At 40.2% G+C, this 22,862-nt stretch overlaps 1 protein-coding gene across 1 annotated transcript; it reads left to right on the top strand.

The window, feature by feature from the left end:
- The first annotated feature begins 1,159 nt into the window (after positions 1-1,159).
- mllt1a (MLLT1 super elongation complex subunit a) lies at positions 1,160-20,152 on the top strand. Its single transcript, XM_029429719.1, has 12 exons — positions 1,160-1,327; positions 6,223-6,403; positions 7,010-7,092; positions 8,290-8,433; positions 9,862-9,987; positions 12,364-13,038; positions 13,330-13,420; positions 13,556-13,667; positions 14,353-14,452; positions 15,289-15,366; positions 16,433-16,504; positions 17,208-20,152. Exons 1-12 carry the CDS (start codon positions 1,316-1,318, stop codon positions 17,334-17,336), a joined length of 1,803 nt encoding a protein of 600 aa, XP_029285579.1. The 5' UTR covers positions 1,160-1,315; the 3' UTR covers positions 17,337-20,152.
- The last annotated feature ends 2,710 nt before the right edge of the window (positions 20,153-22,862 follow it).

Here is a 22,862-nt window from a genome sequence, read left to right as displayed (position 1 = left end):
GATTGTCTACTTTTTGTTATCATGGTTAAGTTTTCTTCTAATTATAATAATGTGCATCAAGGTTGATGTCTCAATACCAGCAGTGGGACACCCTCTTGTCTGACAGCCAGGTGGGACTTCTTTTACTCAGATTTGACTGAGAGGCAGACTGGATCAGTTTGAGCGGCAGGGGAAGAAGGGAGGCACCGAGCCAGTGAGAGTGTGGTGGCCCTCTGTCCCATAGCTGAGGCCCAATAATCTCACATCAAAGTCTGAGCACCACAGAGACCTGACTGCAATGGGCCCTCACTCCGTGCCTTTTTATAAAAGAAATTTCTTGAATCAGAAGACGTACTGCTTTTGTCTCAGCTGAAACATTTAAAATGTTAAACAGGCTGAGTAAGATAAGTGCAACAACCAGTGCTGATAGAGTTATGACAATCACTTGTTTTTAATAACTACCTTCTTTTTTTGATTTGTGTTTCAAAAACATAAGGACATTAGCTTCTCACGCAGGCTATGTATTGCTGTAAAGAGAAGGAAAACAGCTTTTTGTAAGTTTTTACTAATTACAAACACAATATAAAAGGACATTTTAATACAATTCATTAAGAAGCCAGGTGAATAGAAAATAAAAACAAGCTTAATAAGCTTGAATAAGACCGGTATAATACAAGAATAAATGTTACTGTGCAGTGTAAGAAATTAATAATTATTTGATTTTATAAAATGCTGCAGCAAACAAAAGTATTCAGTCTTGATTTAAAAGAACTAGTGCAAAGTAGGCAAGAGTGCAAATGTATAGAGTGCAACAATAAAATATCAATAAGATGCAAAACCAAAGAATACACAATGTAAAAACAATGAATTAAGTTGTTTGAGTAAGATATAACCCTCATTGTTAATGTTATTGATTTTGCATTTGCCTGACTAATAGCAAAAGCTAAAATGTGAAAGGCATGCAATCGAACCCCGATTAATCAATTAGCGTCATGTGCATTTTACAATTGAAACAGAGCCGTAGCTATTGGGACAAGCTCGCTGTCACTCGAGAAAACCACCAGAAAATGCTTTAATTGTATTTGCAGCACAGCGATTGCCCCGCCTCTCGAGTGTTCTGATTGGTTCCTTTTAAGAGTGCTTAAATTTCAGGCTCTCTGATTGGCTGAGAGAGCTTTCTGTTTTGGTTGCCTGCCAGCAGCCGTCTGGAAGGGGAGGGGAGCCGTCTGCCTTCCGCTTCTGGGCTGGATTGACACACAATGAGGAGCAGAGGCTGGGGAGACGCTCCACAAACGCCGCTGTAAATAAATACAACAATCACTGAGGCCAGAGAAACATGGAGAACCAGGTACAGTGGCTTTTGTGTCTCCTTGTGGAATCTGAACTTTTCACGGAGAAAATGCCAGCAGGCTGCGCGCTGGCAGGGCAGGAATGAATCCTCTGTTCTGCTAGCCAGAAGAAAAAAATGCTCCTGCTGCTAATGAACTCGTAGTTGTTTGGCTCTGGAGCTATGCTAGCTGGGCACTCATACATCGGTATTTACCGCTAGCTAGCTTCAGTGTACCACACCATTCAGCACCGCTGCATAGCTGTAGCCACAACCAGGCACACAAAGAGATTTATACCTGGTGTTTATTCTACCCTGCCGTGTTTAAAACGCACATGCACATTGTTCAGCACCAGGCAGAGCAATTTGAGTCGAGGTTTTGTTGTAGCTAAGCTAAGCTAGTCTACCTACCGGGAGAGTGTCGGCCGTTGGCTAAAGGCTAAGGAGCCGCTACAAGGCGCCGGGGAAAAAGATTTGTCCTCTCCAGGTTGGGCTGGAGAGGCGGGGTGGTGTCTCCACTGCCAGCGGCCTGATAACTCACATGCAAGGCTAATAAAGCCAGCAACGGCCATGCAACTTCTGTAATATATCTGCAATATTTGCCAGCAGTTGGTTAATGTCTAAGGCTTACCACATTCTTGATTGTAGACCAAAATGCATGCAGCATGGTGGAAAAGCTGACAAATGATCTGTGTACAGTCATGATGACAACCCATGCATTGGCTGAACTCAGAATATAAAACATAATGTTAAGGACTAGTTGGTTTGCTTTCTCAAATATAATTCTATTGCATGTATACATTTGCACAGTTAAGATTTATGTCATCCTAAAAGGCTACATCGTTTAATTAGCAGAAAACAGAAAAGTGGGTAAATTACATATCAGCTATCTGAGGGAGATATTGCTTCAAAATGGGTTACTCTGTAAATGCCTGAGGTTATTCAGGACTGTATTTCAGATGGTTAGGCCACACACACACACACACACACACACACACACACACACACACACACACACACACACACACACACACACACACACACACACACACACACACACACCCACGGAAAGTGGCTCGGCTACTTTCTTGGAGCTAGTCCCCATTCAGCTTTGGCCCCTTTGAAGTTTTAACTAGATCTATGAGTGTTCATCCAGAGGAAGTCTTCTGCTACAAGACATAATAATAGTGTAGTTGTACTTCTGTGATGAATGTTAACTATGTTACATGTGAAAGATTTGCTTTATTTTTCATTCTAGTTAAATATGTGCACAGTTTATTGGTGCATGTAGCTAAAAGTAATGCAACCTTGCAATAAAACCTACCTTCATGAAGGTTATAAAGTTAATCTGTTTTAGAGAGGCGTTGATTCAACTTTATGGTCATTTTAGAGGTTCAAGTTTGTGGTCCTATTGCTTTTTACTTGAAGGCATTTCTAATAAACCCTAACTGAGTATTATAACTTTAATGAAGATTAAGATATATTGCAGGGTCATTTTATTATAGTGCATTAGTTCTAGATAGGCCAACTTAACCTGCAGTTGAGTCTGTCAGCTCCAGAGTCAAGCAAGAGAGAGTCAAGTTCAGTCTGTACATTTTAATTAATGTATTGAACTTTACAGCATGACACAGCCAAAGTGCTTCATGTGTGTGAAGCAGGGTCATGACTTTGTGTGCAAATACTGACATTGTTGCTATTTTATAGTTATGAGGTTTGCATTTAAGAACTCTGCATTTGGGATGACAGGGTGAGAGGTTATGCAGTGCTCATTCACACACCCTGTTTCCAATACTCACTTGTTTTCCTTGGGTGCTGCAGGGTATTTGTGACTCTCCTGCCTCTTTCTGAGATTGACCATTCTCCAATACAAGTAACTGTTTCATCTCTTTTAGAAGGGAGGTTTGGTGTGATGATGAAGGATTTAGCTGGAACCTGCAGCTTCATCAGAGATCAGCTTCGTCACGATTGTTTGTGTGTGTCCTCGGAGGGAAACCTTCTGACTATATTGTAATCGTTTATTACTTTGACAAGATTAAGATGGTCACGAGGGGTGTTATTACATGTCAGCTGGGAGTTCATTGTTTTCTTGGGAGCCAGAGTGTCTGCCAAAATGTGTATTTCCCCTCAATTGGAGCACTGTGTAGGAGGAGAGAGAGAGAGAGAGAGCATGCACCATATCAATGTTAGTGGCTTTGTGTTTTGTTGCTTTTATAGAGGAACGCTGAATAAATGTGTTGTTTTGTTAGATATATGTCCCCGGTGTTTCATATTTTCAGACAGTGTGCTGCAGTTCAATTCATTTCCATCTCCATCAAGGTTGTTTTCATTTAATGTCTTTATTTTCCCAACCAAATATTGCTTCCTGGGCTCTTAATGTCCAGATTATTGTTAGAAATTCTAGTCAGCATTTTAGACGTATATTCTTTATATTTGACACAGTTAAATTAATGCTCCCCAAGTCTATCAACATAGTTTTTGATCAGTCGATATCAATATATAGTTTTTTAAAAAATTGTAATCGCGATGTCAACTTGCGTGATAAACACATTTCATAACACTATATTGTTTAAAGTGAGTCGAAAAACAGCACTTTAATATATAGCTCTCATTTCTTTTCTGCTCAGTATTTAAGCAGTACACTGAAAGCAGCAGAACTGAGTTTTTATCTCAAGTTATATTGTGATCGTGATCCTCAAATATCCTATTGCATATTTTCCTCATATCGTGCAGCCCTATCGATTGCTTGTTAAATATATCTTTTGAGTAATTTCACTTGTCAAATATCAGCTTTCTCCATTGTCTAAAATGTGAGGTTTGGCTGCTTATTTCTGTTTTCTATCACTGTGAAGTCAATATTTTTTAGTTTTGGACTGTTCAGACAAACAAAAACACTTGAAAACTTCCCCTTGGGCTCTGGAGAATAGTTAAGGGATTATAATTGGCATGTTTCACTGTTTCTGACATATTTCAGACGATCTAAACAATCGTAAGTTGCAGCCATAGTATTTTCTCTGGAGCTGCAACTCATTTTTAAATAGTTTGCTCTTGACAAAAGCATAATGAAAAATGTCTGGTATGATAATCTCAAACCCAAGTTTTATGCAATTAATCAATTATAAAAATAGTTCCTGATTAATTAGTCTGTCAGTCATCTTATCAACACCACTCTAATTGTCTTAGCCTCGTTTCACCTCCGGGGCTCTTTTCTGATTATTGGGAGAAGTTTCATGTTTGCGTTTTTCAGTTTCAGTTTATTGTACTCATTAATTTTTAATAGAGAGTCACTGTCTCCCTTTTTGGCTCATTATCATCCTGATTTTTATTTTGTCCTTATCACAGTCTTGATTTTCCGAAGTCGTCCAGGGGTGGAGGGGGGGCGGGATGTGGATGATTGGAGGGACTCCAGGTCTGCGCTCTGTGGGTGTGGTGGAGTCTGGAGTTTAAGGGCATTACTGCCACAGAATGGCTGGGCAGAGTGCCAGGCAAGGGGTGTGTGTGTGTGTGTGTGTGTGTGTGTGTGTGTGTGTGTGTGTGTGTGTGTGTGTGGTTGTGTGTGGTTGTGTGTGGTTGTGTGTGGTTGTGTGTGTGTGTGTGTGTGTGTGAGTTACCCAGGGAGTGCCAGACTAGCTCATCTCAATCCTGTCCCCTCTAATCCCCCCACTCGGTCCCAGCTCACGAGCTGCTCTGTGCCTGGGCCAAATCTCCACATTCTTCAGTCCTTCCTCTGGACAGAAAGTGCCCCCCCCCTCGTACCCTTCTACACTCCCATCTCCATAGCCTCTGCACTTGCTATGCCAATCACCACCGTAACACCAGCGCAGTGTCATTAGCTTGTCCCATCGCTGTCATTGTTCTTGGCAGAGAGAGGTAACCCAAAAATGTGCCCCTCTTCTGCTCAAACCTTTTGAGATCTGTTGGCTCGGACAGCTAATCACTGCCATGATTCCACCGGGAGCGTCCCAACACCGGTCCAGCTTTGTGTTTGTCCAGACCAAGAGTTTAGCCTCGCTCTCTTGAGTAGAGAGTCTACACACTCAAACAGAGATTAAGAGGTTTTTGTTCAAGGTGGAATCAGAAAGCAATGAATAATGGTTCCTTGGTTTAATCTCACTACTAGCTTTGCTTTAGTTTATTTCTTAAGAGACCTTTGCAAGATGTCTCAGCCATAGTAGAACTTTGAACTCTGTAGCATAGGGCTGTAACCAACAAGTAGTTTCATCATTGATTAATCTGCATATTATTGTCTCGATTTTTAATTGTTTGGTGTAAAAATATCCGATGCAAGTGACGTGAACATAGAAAAGCAAAAGTTCCTTTGTGAGAACAAAGAAGGAATACAGATATTTAATGGAGCAGAAACAATTTAAATTATTTTTGATTTAAGAAAATTAATAATTTAACTGGTTTCAGCTCGGGCATCTTATGCTTTTCTTCATCATATGTGATAGTTCACTGAATCACTTTAGGTTTTGGACCAATTTTGGGACAAAGTAAGTGATTTAAAGATGTTGCATTGGGCTCAAAGTAATTGTATTCATAGTTTGGTCTTTAAAATATCAGAAAAATTATATTTATTGGAAAGATTATCTGCAGATAACAGATAGATAATTTCAAATCAATTTAAAGTTTTTTTTTTTGATACATTTTCCTCATACAGATTGAGGTTCAAGATGGTGCCATATGTTGTACAGATTGTGAAGCCCCTAAACCGAATTTGTGATTTGTAATTTTGGGCTATATAAATAAAACTTACTCGACTTCCACTAATTGTTTTAGTTGTTTTATCATAGATAATGAAACATGACGGGTAAACTCACTCAAACTCAGGTTACCGCTCTTTTTATTACTGTATTTTCCTGTACAGGCCTAGTGTAGTGATGAACAGTATTTTACTCTTTTGTTTGTATCTGTCTCAGTGCACAGTGCAGGTGAAACTGGAGTTGGGCCACAGAGCCCAGCTAAGGAAGAAGGTGACATCAGAAGGCTTCACCCACGACTGGATGGTGTTTGTCCGAGGGCCAGAGACCGGCGACATCCAGCACTTTGTAGAGAAGGTTGTCTTCCGCCTGCACGAGAGTTTCCCCAAACCCAAGAGAGGTGAGACCGATAACAATATTTCAACATGTTTGTTTTTATGGGTCATGTCTTACAGTAGTTGTTGCCACATGCGGCCCGCCAAAGCTTCCTGCAGTATAATAATGAATTCAGAAAATATGAGGAGGATTCAGGATTTATACAGAGACACATTTCTTCATGGTGCTCTTGTTTTACAAGAAATAGATACAATTCTAGGAAGTGCAATGACGTTCATTTAATTTTAACTTTCAAATTAAGTTGTGTATAAATAGAATCGTTCACTCACAGTGAGAGTAGGCAATACAGACACTGCCACTAACAAAGAACTAGTGGATAAAACCTTGCAGGGAAATAATCCATGTGTCATTAGTCTTTTTACGTTTCTGGCTCTTTTATAAATTGATGCACTCACTGTCCATCCTGTAAATACCTAAACATGTCGGCCAAGTTTGAACCCATTGATGATTTATTATTATGTGTAACTGTTTTGTGCTCAAGTGCCCGTAAAAAAACAGGAATATTTGTTTCTTGGAATGAATTTAGTTAATATATTTGTTACCTCATTCTATTAATAAGAGTAATGTGAGTAATCTAATTACTGCCATTGATATGTCCGTCTGTCTGCAGTATGCAAGGAGCCTCCGTACAAAGTAGAGGAGTCGGGCTACGCAGGCTTCCTCATGCCTATTGAGGTTTACTTCAAGAACAAGGTGAGATAGACTGGACACTGACAGTAATCTGTGTGGTTACTGTATTTATGGAGAAAATAATTAAAGTACAGGTGTAAGAAATAAACATTCAATATGTTTTGAGTTTTGTAAGTTGATTTTAACATATTTTTAATGTTATATTATGGAATCAATATAGTACTTTCAAACTGCACTGGAATATTTACAGACTGAAGGATGCCGAGCATAGACTGCCTTTACATGCAAACTCAAATCTGGGTTACTGGGAGCAAAGCATGAGAAATCTAGCCGTGTGTTAACCGGGTTAATCTCTTAACTTGATAACAGAAACCGGTTGTTCCTTTTTACATGTTTCAGAAATCAGGTTATTCTCCAAAATCAAGAATAATCCGATTATTTTAAGTGCATGTAGATTGATTAAGTGCAGCGCAGTGATGGTTTTAAAACCCTTGTTGGACCATTTTGTTGGTGAATGGTTTTACGTTTGACAGCCGCACTAACACAGTCTCCTGTAGGAGTAATTATATATGAACTCGGCCAATCAAAAAGCACAATTGTGTTAGTTAAACTTTTATGAGAGGGACATTTGTGTCTTTAAGTGAGAGAAATAAAACAAGCACACACTATTATACCTGCAGCTTTAAGTCTCCATCAGCCATTAAAATGAACGATGAAAGAACGGGAGACCCACTTTACTCTCATTATAAGATAAGGACGATGCTTAAGAGGTATGTGGGCATTAGTGAGCTTGTCTCCTGCAGCTCTTTATAATATTAAACCTCTGGACTGCAACCAAGAATGTTACATCCTCCTCTTATGTGCAATTAACTTTTACACATTGGACAAATCTGTCAAGAAGATCAAGAAAATACTTGAAAGGCCAGAGGAGTGTAAATATCAGCATTAATCCATCTGCATTTACAAGAAGACATCTGTTTATAAAATCTCAAGCGTGTCTTAATGCCTTTTTCTCAGCTTTAATTGTCGACTTCTCGCTCGCTTCTCTCAGGAATGTTAGTTCATTCGTTATCAGTGTTCCGGCTACGTCTGTCTGTTTCATTGAATACCTGGGTGATGGTTAATTCATTAAGCGTTTATCTTTTGGTGTGAAATGTGTCGGTGTAATGCAGAAAGACAAACACAACATTAGTTTGTGTCACACATGCTGTTGGAGTGGGTTTAAAACAGGTTTTTCTTTATTCATTTGTCTTCCTTCAGGAGGAGCCAAAAAAGGTGTGTTTCAACTACGACCTATTCCTCAACTTAGAAGGCAACCCACCAGTCAACCACCTGCGCTGTGAGAAGCTCACCTTCAACAACCCCACCAAAGAATTCAGAAGAAAGCTGATCAAAGCTGGAGGGGTGAGGCTGACACACTGATTCACTGGACTCATGGCTTAACGAGTGGCTAGAGTCAACAGCAGAAACTATAATTGTCAATAGTACTACAGTACCACGTGATGTGTGTTTTGTCATGAGTTGTGAAGTGGGAGCGGCCGCTGGTTCTGGATGTATTTTGCCCTCGATGCAGGGTATCTGCGGGTCTTGAAAAGTTTTAAGACTTTTTAAACCTTTTTTCTTAACACTCTTTTACAAAAGTCTTAAATATTTTCTCTTGGCTGCCGAGTAGTAATGTTCTTTATGAAATGTTTTCGTATCGGATCATGGGTTGTTGGGCGACGTTATGCATATCACTGAACACGGAAAGTGGGATTGTTGTGCATGTAGGAGGCTGCTTAATCCTTTCTTATGAAGTTTTAGTCAGTCCTATCAGACATGCAGCAAACAAATGTCAATTTTAGGAAAAACTGAAATGAACTGATTTTTAATTGCTTAATCCATCAAACCAATTGGTCACTTATCCAGGTGTTTTTGCTTCAGTCAAATTAGTTATACTGTTAGAAATTACTGTTATATACTGCTGAAAAATATGATAAGTAAGTATAAGACATATTGTCCCTAATGGTTATTCATTATAGTTTCATATGTCAATGTTGCTTCACATAGAAACATGGGACTCTCCTGCATAATGTAACAATCATATAGGTTTATGTTATGGCCACCTTTCTATTTAATGTTTTAACTTTTGTTTAAGAGAAATAATGTTTTTTCCAAAAGTTTAGCGTGGCGGGTAAATGCTACAATATCTATGAGCCTCAGCCCGCGTTGCTATATGAGAAGAACCCAGTCAGAGCGGGAGCAAATCCAAAACACTTTGTCGTTGAATTTGTGAACAACAATCATGCCATAGTTGCTGAATTAATCCAAAATTGAGCGAGACTCTAAAGGTGACTTGATTTCAGTTTTTCCAACATCAGGTCAGTTCTTGCGCACCAAACAGTCTTAGTGACGGGTGCATCGATGTTTGTATATAAACAGCCTGATAAAGGTCTGAGGACCGAAACGTTAAAGTGAGTACAAGTCAGTTTTCTCAACCCAAAGATCTTTAGCTTCTGCTCACTGTTGATTGTTGATTGGATGGATGTTTCTTGCCGAAATGCACACTGGGAGTCACTGTTAACGTCTCTCATTTTTTATGCACCTTTTCACTTTTTTGATGAAACTGATATTTTCTCAAAGTTGCTTTTGTGCTGATGATTTAAGCCGTAGACGTGCTCCAACTGTGAGTCATGTAACCTTTTGTCTTTGGGAAGAAATTACTGTAAAAGCCTGGCTCTGTCTTCAGTCGAAGTAAATAAAGGCCCTGTTCACTATTTGAGAATGTAAAGTTTACATACAATGTACAATATCTACAAAGAAACTCCATAACTCGTGTCTCTTTAATTTCAGGTATTAGTGGTTCCAGAGGGGGCAGAAGCCGTGTCGAGGCCCAGTCCAGACTACCCAATGCTTCCCACCATCCCCCTCTCTGCCTTTTCAGACCCCAAGAAGACCAAGACCTCTCATGTGTCAAAGGTTGGTTAAATTGCCAACAAGATAATACCATCTTCGTTATCTCACTAGTACTGTCAGCTTTCTCATTCATTTGGAGTATTTACCCAGAGAGTGTCACAACTTAATTGATCAGTATAGTCTCATTTTTTATTGACATTTAAAAAAAGATATAGGGCCAAATGTCTAAATGAACATCGTACAAAATCATTGAATCAGTCTTAAGGAACAGGCTGACTTAGGCTTCTAATCACAGCCAGCTGTTTGTGAACATCTCTGTATGCAGAGTTACTCAGACAGCTTATCTGCCAGGAGACGGAACATCTCAGGGAAAAAACAGGAAACTGATCCCATTACATTTTCCATTGTTGCCACTGTTTTGGTATCAACCTTTCACAGACCAGTACAGTGGTAAGGTATTTGTGTTTGACTGAGATGAAATTGCATTAGTTGTTTCATTCGTAGCACACTTCTTGTCTCTTCGTGTTAGTGAGTTGTTCATGTGATGTTTTTTCTTAACACAATCTGATTTTGGGTAATTTACAAAACTGTAACCTGTAAACTAAATGTCCCCTTCATTTAGACATAGAAATACACATTTCTTCAGTCCACATTATTACTGTCATGGGTGGGCGTGTGTTGAGCACCGGCTTGGACTGGTTTCTCCAGCTGTGTCCATCTGCTGATTATAGAAAAAGTCAATGACACGTCTGAAGAGTCACACATGGCCTGTCCTCCAGTCTGTGTTGAGCCTATTACCAGGGTTCCTGTGGCTCCTTAAAAACATATGTTAAAGGAATTAAATTCATTATTCTAAAAGAATAAGGCTTTAATTGGTATAAAAATGTCTTAAATCATTCTTTCAAAAAGTCTTAAAAATGCTAAGATATTGGAAGTAGGATTTTAAGAAATTGTTTTTTTCTGACGTTTCATTGAAAAACCTCAAAAAATGTGGTAACATCACATTTTTAAATTAATTTCCCAAATCCCTCTAGCATTGCCGTCCCACAGATCCGGATAGCAGGAAAATTGTGCGTAAAGTTTGTCATACATTTTATTCAGAGTGACATTAAAAAATTATTTGAATCTGAACTCCCCTTAAGATGTAGCAACACTGATAACAGTGAAGGCTCCGATGTACATATCAAGTTTGAAAACATGTAAAACTGTTTGCTCATAAGGAGATGAACAGTGTTGAAAATATCATCCTCTGTCTGTATCACTGTGCCAGAGAGCTCTTCGAAAAAAAACTATTCTTTAGTGCTAATTAGCGAATGTTAGCATGCTTAACTAAGATGATGAACATGTTAAACATGCTAAACAGCCTGTTAGCATGCTTACTTTAGCATTTAGCTCAAAACACAGCTGTGCTCAGAGCATGACAGTCTCAGAGCTGCGAGCATGGCTGTAGACTCTGAGTCTTATTGCATACAGAGGAAGATTTAACTACCGTAATTTTCGGACTATAAACCGCACCTGACTATAAGCCGCAGACGCTAAATTGACTAATTTGTACATATATAAGCCGCACTGGGCTATAAGCCGCAGACGCTAAATTGACTGATGTATATGTAGCCGGTCTGTAGCTGACACCACGATCGACTCTGCGTTGTGTTGTGTAGAACCAGGAAATAACGATGGAGAACTTCTGCCTGTTCAATCAGCATTTATTGTCTCTGACCGTTGGTGTTTTCCTTAATTTGTCCATAAATTACCGTTGAAACAGAAGAAACACATGGTCATCATCATACGGTAACTCCACAGTCGGGGTTTTTGGACATGCACCCCTCTCTTCAGCGTATCCTTCTTTCCGTCTCCCGAAAAAGTGGCGCGAACCCCCAGAAAGTGCCGGTTTCAGGAGTATCAACATAAAAGCATATTTAACAAAATAAGACTCCTCGAAATAAATATATATGCATTTCTACGTTTTTTTTTCCATAATGAGGGTGTCTCACACACTGCCTCGCTCTCGTAATGTCCGTCTGTCTCTCGTACCACTCGCTACTTTTGCGCGCTCTTTCCCTGCATCCGGTGGACTGTAACCTGTAAAATCCATAGATTTAGGAATTCCCCTAGTGGCCGTTAGCTGTAAAAATCCATAGATAAGCCGCACTGTTATATAAGCCGCAGGGTCGCAAAATGGGGAAAAAGTCGCGGCTTATAGTCCGGAAATTACGGTAGTCATTTTTCAGTTGTTTAGACTAATTACTGAGATAATTGTTGTTTTGGCTGTTCACACTGACCAAACTGCTTAATTGGACATCTCCTTCACAGTAAATAATATGATTACAAACAGGACCGGCAAGATCTTGATGAGTTCTTTGGGTGTTTCCTTTTATGAGTCTTTTGGCTGAATGCTTTAAGAGTAGATTGTCAATGATCGAGCTTTTCTCTCTCCAGGAGCCCAGCAAAGAGGGGAGTGGAGGCAGCAGCAAAGGACCCAAACCGCACAAACTGACCAAGGAGCACCGGGAACGGCCCCGAAAAGACTCTGAGAGCAAAGCCACGTCGAAAGGAGACAACGACAGAGATGGAAGCAGCAAGAGTGGACGCGATCCTTCCTCTTCTTCATCCTCATCTTCAAAAAAGCCGTCAGATATCAAAGTGAAAGAAGAAGTTAAGGTCATACCCAAGGCTGCCTTTAAGGAGCCTAAACTCACCCTGAAGGAGTCAAAGATGGAGGGCATGTCTCCTAAAGGAGGGGGGGCTGGGAGTGGAGGGGGTGGGGTTGGGGGAGGAGGAGGGGGGGGAGGCGGGGGAGGCGGAGGAGGGTCCGCAGAGTCTAAAGCTCCGGGGAAACGACCCTCCACTGTTGAGTCTCCCAAACCCAGCGCTAAAAAGAAGAAGGGCAGCTCAGACGGGCCGAAGGGGCCGACCAGCGGGGCCTTCACGGGAACTTCTCCTCGTGTCTCCTCATCATCTGCAGCCAGTCAGCCCTACGCAGAGAAGAAACCTCCCAAGGAAAAAGGTCGCTGGCCCAAAGGCAAAAATGACACACAGGAGCCAAAGGAGCCCAAGAAACTTCCAGAGTCGGAAGAGTCGAATTCAGAGGACGAAGCATCGTCGAAATCAGAGGTACGACAGCCTCACAGGAGCAAAACCTTTCAGACCTTTTCAGTCAGCAAAGTCAGTAATGTATTTGAGAGACATTAAAGTATTTCGAGATTTGAGCTAATTAAATTCATTAATCTTGATGGTCAATGTTTCCCAAAAATCGATTCAGGAAATGGGTGGCACTCCAGAAGCCACAATAATCACCTTGTGATTAAACACTGTCTGTTTAATCAGCCCATTTATCTTTTCTTCTCTGTCCACTTCTTTCCTCCCCTTTTTTCCCTTCTCATCATTTTCTTCTTCCTCTTACAGCAGTCGGCCCCTTCCAGTCCTTCCAACTCCAGCTCGAGCTCTGACTCAAGTTCAGATTCAGACTTTGAGCCGGGACAGAAACAAGGGCAAGGTAAAGAGTTAATTTACAGTGTTTCATCGCAGAGATGAGCTTTAATTTGGCCGTGTTAAATAAGGTTTTCTGGACGTAAAGGGTTGAGATGAGATGTTTTTTTTTAGTTTGTGAGACTCTGTCCTCCTCTCCCAGGCCCCCTGCGATCGATGGTGGAGGAGATCCAGTCGGAAGAGTCAGATGATGACGACAGCAGCTCAGAGGAGGAGACGCCCATCAAGACCAACCCTCCCAACCGTGACTCACGGTCAGTCTCGCTAAAGGCCTATTACATCTTTGACCATCAGTCCTAGATCGCACTGTAACAAAGGTTCGACCTTGCTCCTTCTAAAACGGGGTTTGCAACGGGGTCCACAATTTCCTTTTCTCCTCTTTAGAGTCTTTTGATAGAAATAAAATGAATAATGCAACTGTTTTCCGGCCTCTACCGTTTTGCAAATATTAGGAGTTGAAAGCATTTGATTTTTATCGATATACCAACTTTTCACCTCAAGCAAGCCTTTTTTGATATTTTGACCTGCATTTTTTATCCATCCATCGTCTACCGCTTATCGGTCGGGCAAATTGAAAAATGTACATACAAACAGGTTGCTGGAACTTTCTGCTTAAATGTATATATTTATTTCCTATTTACAGTTGAGCATATTACTACTGTTTTAGCACACAATCTGATGTTCCTCAAAATTGATACTGTACCCCAACCTCGCACAGTGAACTTTCTGTCCCCACCTCACCAGTGTTTTGTTTCTTCTCGTATTGTTAGTTTTTAAATGTGTGTTGTGTCTCCTTCACCAAATGATAGTCCATATTAACAGCAAATAGTACTTATAATCTAAGGCGCACACAGCCAAGTACAATGCTAAACAGCATGACGATGTGTTGTGTCTGTCTGTGTGTGATTGACCTTTGACCTCACACTGTCCACCTGTCAGACTCAGCCTGGACAGCGAGAGTGACACCAGTGACGGCTCACACAGCCCCAGTCGAGACTCTGCCCGGCCACCGCAGAAACACAGCTCCTCTAACAACAAAGTGAGTCACAGAGACTTTTACTGTCTGCTTTCATTGATGTATTGACGGGGACGGAAATAGTTTGACTAGAAAATAAATGCTGAACAGGGTTCCTGCAGATCCTTAAAAAGAGCTAATAGACATTAAATTCAATAATCTAAAATGAAGGCCTTAATTGGTATTTTAATGTCTTATATCAATCTTTCAAAAGTCTTAAAGATGCTAAGACAAGTGAAGTAGGTTTGTATGAATCTTCTTTTCTAAAGTGTTGCTTTGTAAAATATCAAAAATAATTGGTAACATCTATTTTTTTGTTAAACGTCGTTAACCAAATGCTTCTCGCATTGACGTCACGCAGATCCAGATAGCGGAACATTTTTGCATAAAATTGGTCTTAAATTTCATTTCGAGTGGCATTAAAAAAAGTCTTGAATCTAACTTGCATTAAGCTGTAGGTACCGTGACTAAAACCAGACAAACATTTATAGTGAAGCAATCGTCGAGTTTTAAGATGCTGGTCGTTTTTATTCTTAACAATATTGTTGTGTTACTGAGTTCGTCTTCATCCAGTATTCTCCAGTGTTCAGCTGTCAGTATAATCCTTGCCCTAACATGAACAGGAATTTTCCAAAGCATCACTTTGTGTATGTTTGTGATTTTGTGAGTAAACTTGACTACAGAAATGTGTTTGTTTGATAAAACCCATTTGTTTAGACCGATTCATTTTTTATTAAATGACATGGTTTATTTTTGAATGTCTTGGTATCTGCCCAACATTAATTAGCCTAAAGACTGGAGAACCACAGTGTTCCAGGACTGCACAAGGCTTCCACTTACTGCAATAACGCTTTCTGCAGGTTTCAGGCAGAAAGAGTCCAGATTCCTCGTTTCGCTCAGAGAAGGTGTTGAAGAAGGGATACGACAAGGTAGGAAGGGTAAATACAACTTTTTTTTTTACGCTTTACCTCACATACACATACATGCAATGCTTTGTCCACATTCAATGAGTGCATTAATGAACTCAAGATGGAGTAACGGACAGTGAATTGATCCAGATGTGCAGACAGACTCTGGCCTATGAACCCTTGAAAATAAATCTATTTTCTTCTTCTTTGTAACGAGATGATTCATGAAGGGACAAAATGAAACTCTGGTAAACTGATCTTATATCACTCCCTCGCATTAAAACATGCTCTTCAAGTTTTCTTTGCAACATTAGGAAAAAAGTTCAAATCCCACACTGAAGCACAAGGTCTACTTCCTAGTTTAACAAAGACAAAGTCCAAAGTTAAACCCTTGCCTGTGGTGAGCAAAAATAAAAGATTTGTTTTGAAGTTTATTTATAAATTACAAAATCACTAAAGTATCTCTATCAAAACAACAAACGGTGATATTTTGAGAAACACCTGACTGGCCTGAAGTCGGTCAGTCTTTGTTGTTGATCAACAACATGCGTCTTAACTAAAAACATATAACATACACTCTACAGCATTGAATAAATACACCATAAACGTCCTCCGTTTGTAACCATGGTTATTTCTAGATTCACTATTTAACAACCATACAGACGGTTGGTTAGCCGTCTGTTAGCAGTTTGTCTCTTAAATCTGGACTCTTGGTCACTTTTTCAAAGAACTAATTTGAACGAACACGTAAGTCTTTTAAAATATTTCAAATGCAACCGTTTTAATCTATCCCAACATATTATGTTGTTTAATTACATTTAAACTTTAACTAAAATAACACTAACGCAGTTGTGTTTTACTAAATCAGCAAACTGTCATACCTTTATCACCTATGGTGTCAGAACCAAAATAATTCCACACTTCTCAGATGATCGTGTGATTATCCAGTCAGCAAAATAATCTAATTAGGGTATGCAATGGGTCAGACTCATTCTTTTGTCCCCATGTTCATACAGAAGTTTAGATTCAAATGAAAAAGTAACAGCTATATGACTCATTCCTCTCATCTTTAATACTGACCATGTCCACTCTGCAGGCCTACACAGAAGAACTGGTGGACCTCCATCGCAGACTGATGGCTTTAAGGGAGCGTAACGTCCTACAGCAGGTGTGTGTTTTTGCTGAGTACTGTCTAAACATCATGCCATATTCTATTAAAGTTTAGTACTGGAAAATGTATTGGCATGAATATAAAAATTGGGTGAATTTGATGCATACTTGCATTTTCTGCGAGCTACAGTTGCTCATCGTCTCGTGGAATGTTGATTTTTAGCATGAACTTAAAATAAATATTTTTTTATTTGGTTAATCCATCATCACTGTCACTTATCCAGGTCACATTAAATATATTGGATTATTGGGGATTATTGTTATATACTGCTAGGAAATACTAAAAAAAAGGTTTGAAAAAATGTGATATGATAATTATGAATAATTCTAGCCTTCTGGTTTCTTTCATACTTTGGCCAGTATGGTTGTGAACCAAGTGTTAAATTGCTTTCTTTGTGGTATTAAAAAGGTTTTTAAAAGTAACTTTTTATATATTGTTCAGGAATAATCTAAACTTATTTGACTTTTTATTATTATTTTTTGACTGTTTTATTATATCGGCATTTTACTTTTGATCATTATGACTTATTTAGTTCTATTATCATTTGACTACTTTCACCATTGAAATCAGTCGCTTGTAAAGCACTTTGTAGTGCATTTGATTCGTTCTCTAGGTGCTATATAAATCAAGTTTGATTGATTTGAAGGACAAAATGATTTTAGCGAATGATGGTTGATCCTTCCTCTCTGTTCTTCCTCAGATTGTGAACCTGATCGAGGAGACGGGCCACTTCAACGTGACCAACACCACCTTTGACTTTGACCTCTTTTCACTGGACGAATCCACCGTCCGCAAACTACAGAGCTACCTGGAGGCGACGGCCACGTGACAGGAAGTGGAAACGGGCGTGGTGAAACCGGCCTGTGGATGGCGGCGGCAGAGGTAGACTCGCCATCACGTCTCCTCTTTTTAAGGAGAGTACGAGCAGCCACATCATGTCGCAGCTGTTTCACAGGCCTGACTGAACCATCGAACAACTACCACACAAACAGAAACATGCGAACAAACACAAGCACACATGAAGACACACCAACTTCACGTGACGCTGGGGAGGAAACTGATGGAGGTGGTGGTAGAGGAGGAGCGGAGTGGCTGAACTCCGTCTACAGTCAGGATTTTCACTACACATCTCTTTTTTTTGGAGTCTGTGCAGAGCTGTGGTATGCACCCCACACCCCCTCCTTCACCCTCCTGCACTCCCGCCTTTGCAAACCCAATACTTCCCCTCCTCCTCTTCCTCCCCCTTCACACGCACACTCCTTACTCGGCAGAACACTTCAGTCCCCTTCCCCCTGCTGTCAGCTGGAGCTCATTTTTCCCCTGACATACTCTTTGAGTCGGGTGTGTGTGTTGTCTGTGCGTGTGCGTGTGCGTGTGTGTGTGTGTGTGCATGCGAGCGCTGCTGAGGTTTAAGAGAAGATGTTGTCTTTGTGGTTACCGGCTTCTCTTTGTTAGTGAAGCTCGAGCACAAACAGCCGGTTTGCCTCCTTCACACACATGGCAAACAAATACAGATTCAGGTCGTAATTTACTTTAACCCCCCTATTTAGATATTACTACTGTGATGTAGTTGTAAGTAAGTATACTATAACTCCTCCTGGTGTATAAACTTATAATATATGAGACGATATAGTAAAATACAAACACTTACTGTACCTTAATATACAATTTTAAATGTACTTATATGTGCTTATAACTACATTACAGTGTGTTTATAAACCCTTTTAAATGGGGGGGGGTTAAAGTAAAGTTGTACCCAGATTCATATTTGTCTCACAAATCATTACACTTCACACTGTACATGAAGACACTGACACGTCTGCTGTATGTGTGTTGCATGAGGTTTCTCTCTGTTGTCTGAACTTTTGAAAACACATGCTCTGTTGTGTTTCCCCTCTACTTCCTCGCACTGAAAGCTGAGCCTTGACCTCCTACCAATGCCCCCCTTCCCCACTGAAGCCCTCTCACTCCATCCCTCCTTCTCCCTTATTCTTATATTGGCGTGCATGAAAGGGCTCGACTGCTCGCGGCCAGAGCAGTGGAGGATCCCTCCTGAATTGCCTTCTAAGCGGTGGGTAGGGTAGGTTGGGGAGGGGGGGTTAAAAAAGCCGTGAAAAAGTAGCCATACTTGTCTCCCAGAATCCAAAAATAAGAAAATAAATAAATAGGGGCCACGCTTTTTTACATTTTATTTTTATACAAGTGCATTTTGTGTATTTATTCCCAGACCGCGGTTAAGATAACCTGTGAGCTATGAATGTATATCGCTTTTACTTTTCTACGGCTAGCAACAGCCCCACTCTAGTGCCTTTTTCTGCGACTTGCAGTGTGAGGGGGGGTGTGCGCTCTGTTAGCCATGGTCACACAGATTGAAACCCCCCCCCCCCCCCCCCCCCCCCGCTCCCCTAAATACCCCCCTCGGGGACACGAGTGTTAATAGGGATGCCTGAATATCCAGTATTGTCTTAATGGCTTCCATCCCTGCTTCTTCTTTTCCAGTGTCTTTGTAGGCTGTTGTCATTTTAGCAGTGACCTTTCTGTTAATCAAGCCCTCTAGAAATTTTAAGATTTTTTTCCCCCTGATGGTGGTCAAAAAATTTGGTTCCTGCTTTGTGAGATTAGGTTCAGTGTTTTAAAGAGGAAGCATCAGTCGACTGCGTGGTAGTTACTCACAGTGATTAGCTCTAGTATAACTTCAGCTTTGTCCTGTGTTTTGTGAGACGGTTGTCGTTGAATAGGGTCGGGGTTCCCTCTTCAAGGGGTTTTAAGTATATGAACTACGGTTGACGTGTTTGATTCAAGTTACCAGGCACTTGAAGAGCATCAACAAAGGGCGTGTAGGCAGAAAAATAAGCTAAAGAAACTCTCTTTTCTTTCTCAAAATATCTGAAATGTATTTCTCGGGGGCCTGCAGCATGACGTAAGATCAGTGGGTTGGACTGATGACTTTAACCCAGGCTGACCGGTCTCACGAAGCTGGCTCTCTTTAAACGGTTTAGATCACTAAACCGGTGTTGCTTCAGAGGAGTTTCACTTTAAAGGATTAAACAAAAACCTGCAAACGATTAATAATGTCAAGCGCAGAGCAACATGTTTACACACTGGTAGACTCACTTGGCTTTACATGCTAACTAAAGAGGACATTTAAGATGTGTTTGTAGCAAAACCACCATGTTTCATGTTTCATGACATTTGGACCAGTAGCTTTTCTGTAAACCTGCTGACTGACAAACCGAATCGAAAAGATCCATTACTGCAGCTCAGAAGAACGTGCAGGGGGCTTAGTCGCAACAGTATTTTTGTTGACTTCAAGTGAAGAAGAAATACCCACTAATGGCATATTAATTTAAAAGAAGTAATATCCACACACACTGAAATTAGCTACCTGTGGATTATATACATATGTTGAGTCCATTACCTATAAGATTAGGACTCATCATTATCACACTTTCCAAAGCCAGCCACTTTCCAAAGGAAGTAACGTGGACTGGTTTGTTTATCTTTACCACAGTTAACTAGCAAGCCAGTGTGAAGCTTAAATATTGTTGCTGTGCTTACATGCAGTTTAATATACCGTGTGCACTGATTTAGAACAATTTAACTGCATTTAGACTGACAGGAGCGAAGTTTCAGGTGTCCAGATGTAAAACCTCGTTCAAACTGCCAATTAGCTTCTTTTCCTTTCTGTGGCCGTGGAATAATGAGCAATAATTTAAATTTATTTTCCTCAAACCTTTTTTGAGTGCGCATTTACTCTTTAGCTTTTCTTGCATCAGACCGTGTTACTTTTTAATTTGTTTGTCCATCAGGAAACACTGAAGCACAAATGGCAATAATCAATTTCTTCTCACTCTAAAACATGTTGATAATGAAGCCAATATAATAATGCCCACTATTAACTATAATCTTACTTTTAGTATTAGATTATTGCATTATTTGAACATTGTTTACTTTTAATGTTATATATGTACACATTGTTGCATATTTACTGTACTTTTCTTGATACTTGGTACTTTACTGCACTAAAAATTCCCAAAAAAAGATATCCACAGTTTTTTCTTTTAATAATCTAATCGGCTTCTTGTTTCGCCTCTTTAATGTAAACAAACTACAACCCACTTTGGTAAACTGTGAGTTAATAGAGCCAGCTTTTTGAGACCGGTTTCAAGGATCACCAGTGTCTTGTGTTTTGTGAAGCCAGAAAACACCCAAAGAAAGCCAATGAGGTGAACTTGCTTCTTGATTCAGGCCCCTGGTGTGTTAGTTCCTGTGGCCCCTTTAGGCTTCACACACACACGCACACACACACCCCCACACCAGCCCACTGTGGTAAAACCTTCAATGAGCGATTCCCTCCCTCCCCTCCTCTGTTTTCTTCTTGCCGACAGTGTTTTTATTCTGACGCTTCGATAGCTTTAATACTTCTCTCTCTTTTTCTGTTGCCTGCCTGGCTCAGCGACATGTACACACTCCCTCTGCCCTTACTGTAAGCCGCCTGATCACGGAAATGTGTCTCAAAAAAAGAAAAAACCTGGATTCCTGCCGCCTTACGTGCCCTGCAGTAACCCCCCTCCTGCCCTCACTTCTTCCCCCCTCCCACCCTCATTTTCTCTAGGTGTGCCTCTGTCAACAGAACTTCCGTGAGGCCGTAATTACTGAGAATGAACTTTGCAACTTGTGTGAGTGCGTTTGTGCATCTGCGAGTGTGTTTGTCAGCGATAGGAGAGATTTTAAAAACCGACCTTGCTGTCCTCTTCTCTGTGCATCGATGTGGGAACTTTAAAGTCCTAGTTCATGAACTCTGACCTTTGACCAGGCGCTCATTCAGTCCCTTGTGGTGGTTGAGAAGGGGAGGTTATGTGGGGACTTGAGAGAAGCCCCACAGTCAATGTTTTATTTATGGACCTCTGCACTTTTGGCTGTGATGACTTCAGTACTTAAGTAGTTACCTGAACTGTATTTTTAAGGATTTTATACAATATTTACATGCAATACGATTTTTTTATTTTATTTGCCAACCATTTTTTTGTTTGTTTCTTATTTAATTGTCTTTATTTTGGCATGATTTGTCACTATTATTAAAAAACAAACATGCCCGTTGCATCTATTTTAGACGTAAAACGTTATGGGGGATGTCCCCTGTATGTTTTTGTGTGTCATGATTCTGATGACAGCTGAACACCAAGAAGCAGGTGTGGGAAAATGTTTGCTGGATGAGCTAAACTTTATCACCCTGTGCTTCCAGTAGGAATAACTGGACCAGAACGAGGACAAGAGGAGTACAACACTTTGGTTCAGGGAACTGAAAATGTTTATTTTCTGTTTCATGTCCAGTTATGATTTGAGTGTTTCTTTTCAACTCGTACATAGAAGTCTTTATCCAAACAAAAACGGTCACCTAATTTAGTTATGTTATGATAACTTGAGCCTGAAGAAACACAACATAGGAAACAATTGAGTTGTGAAGTGTGTTGGAGCTGTTTTGTTTTGCCATTAATGTTTCCCACAGATCAGCATGAAACTCTCCCGATTCAAACCTTTTGTCTAAAATGAAAATGAACAACAGCATTAGAAAATATCTGGTTGATTAACTACAACTCCCAAGGAGCATTGAAGAAAAGAATCATCCAATTAAAAGTGTATTATTCTGTCACTTGTGTCAATGACTCAGTTTAACTCTGTTCACTTGTACTCATGGGTATTGCAGTTACAGCTGCCCGCCAAGCCAAAATTACAAATAAAACATGATTTCTCAGAAACTAAGTTGAAATAATAGCAATTTGTGATCCTATCGTAAATGTATATGATCGTTACATTATCCGGGAGAGTCCTGTGTTTCTATGTTGAGCAACATTGAGGATCAAAGAAAAATGGGAATGGAGAGAAACTCTTACGGCTCCTCTCACTTTGCAACTCTGTGCAGGTCTGTGGGAGTGGAGCATTTCAGCTGAGACAATATTATATATAATACATGTATAATACAGCAAAGGTAGAATATCTACTGTGTGGATCTTTAAAGAGCAAATGGGTGCAAATATGTGGAGGGGGTGGGAGGGGGTATGTGCAGACGGGATGTTTCCTGTGTCAGTGGTCGTCATGTGTCTGTGACAGGGAGACAGGGTTGCCTGTATTTATAAAGGTTTGATTTTTTTTTTTTTTTTTACTGGGGTAAAAGGGGGGAGGGTGGAGTCTGAAATGTGTTCCATATATGTGGTCCAAGCAGAACAAATGAACTGGATGTGCAGAACAATTTGGTATTTTTTGAAAATAAGAACTTGGCATTACAATGCCACCATGTGGCCATATGATGCAAGTTGTTAACAAGGGCAAAACATGTTATTTTAATGTTATTTTT

The sequence above is a fragment of the Cottoperca gobio genome, chromosome 4 (assembly GCF_900634415.1).
Source record: "Cottoperca gobio chromosome 4, fCotGob3.1, whole genome shotgun sequence".
Classification (NCBI taxonomy): domain Eukaryota; kingdom Metazoa; phylum Chordata; class Actinopteri; order Perciformes; family Bovichtidae; genus Cottoperca; species Cottoperca gobio.
This window is presented reverse-complemented; position numbering and strand designations above follow the sequence as displayed.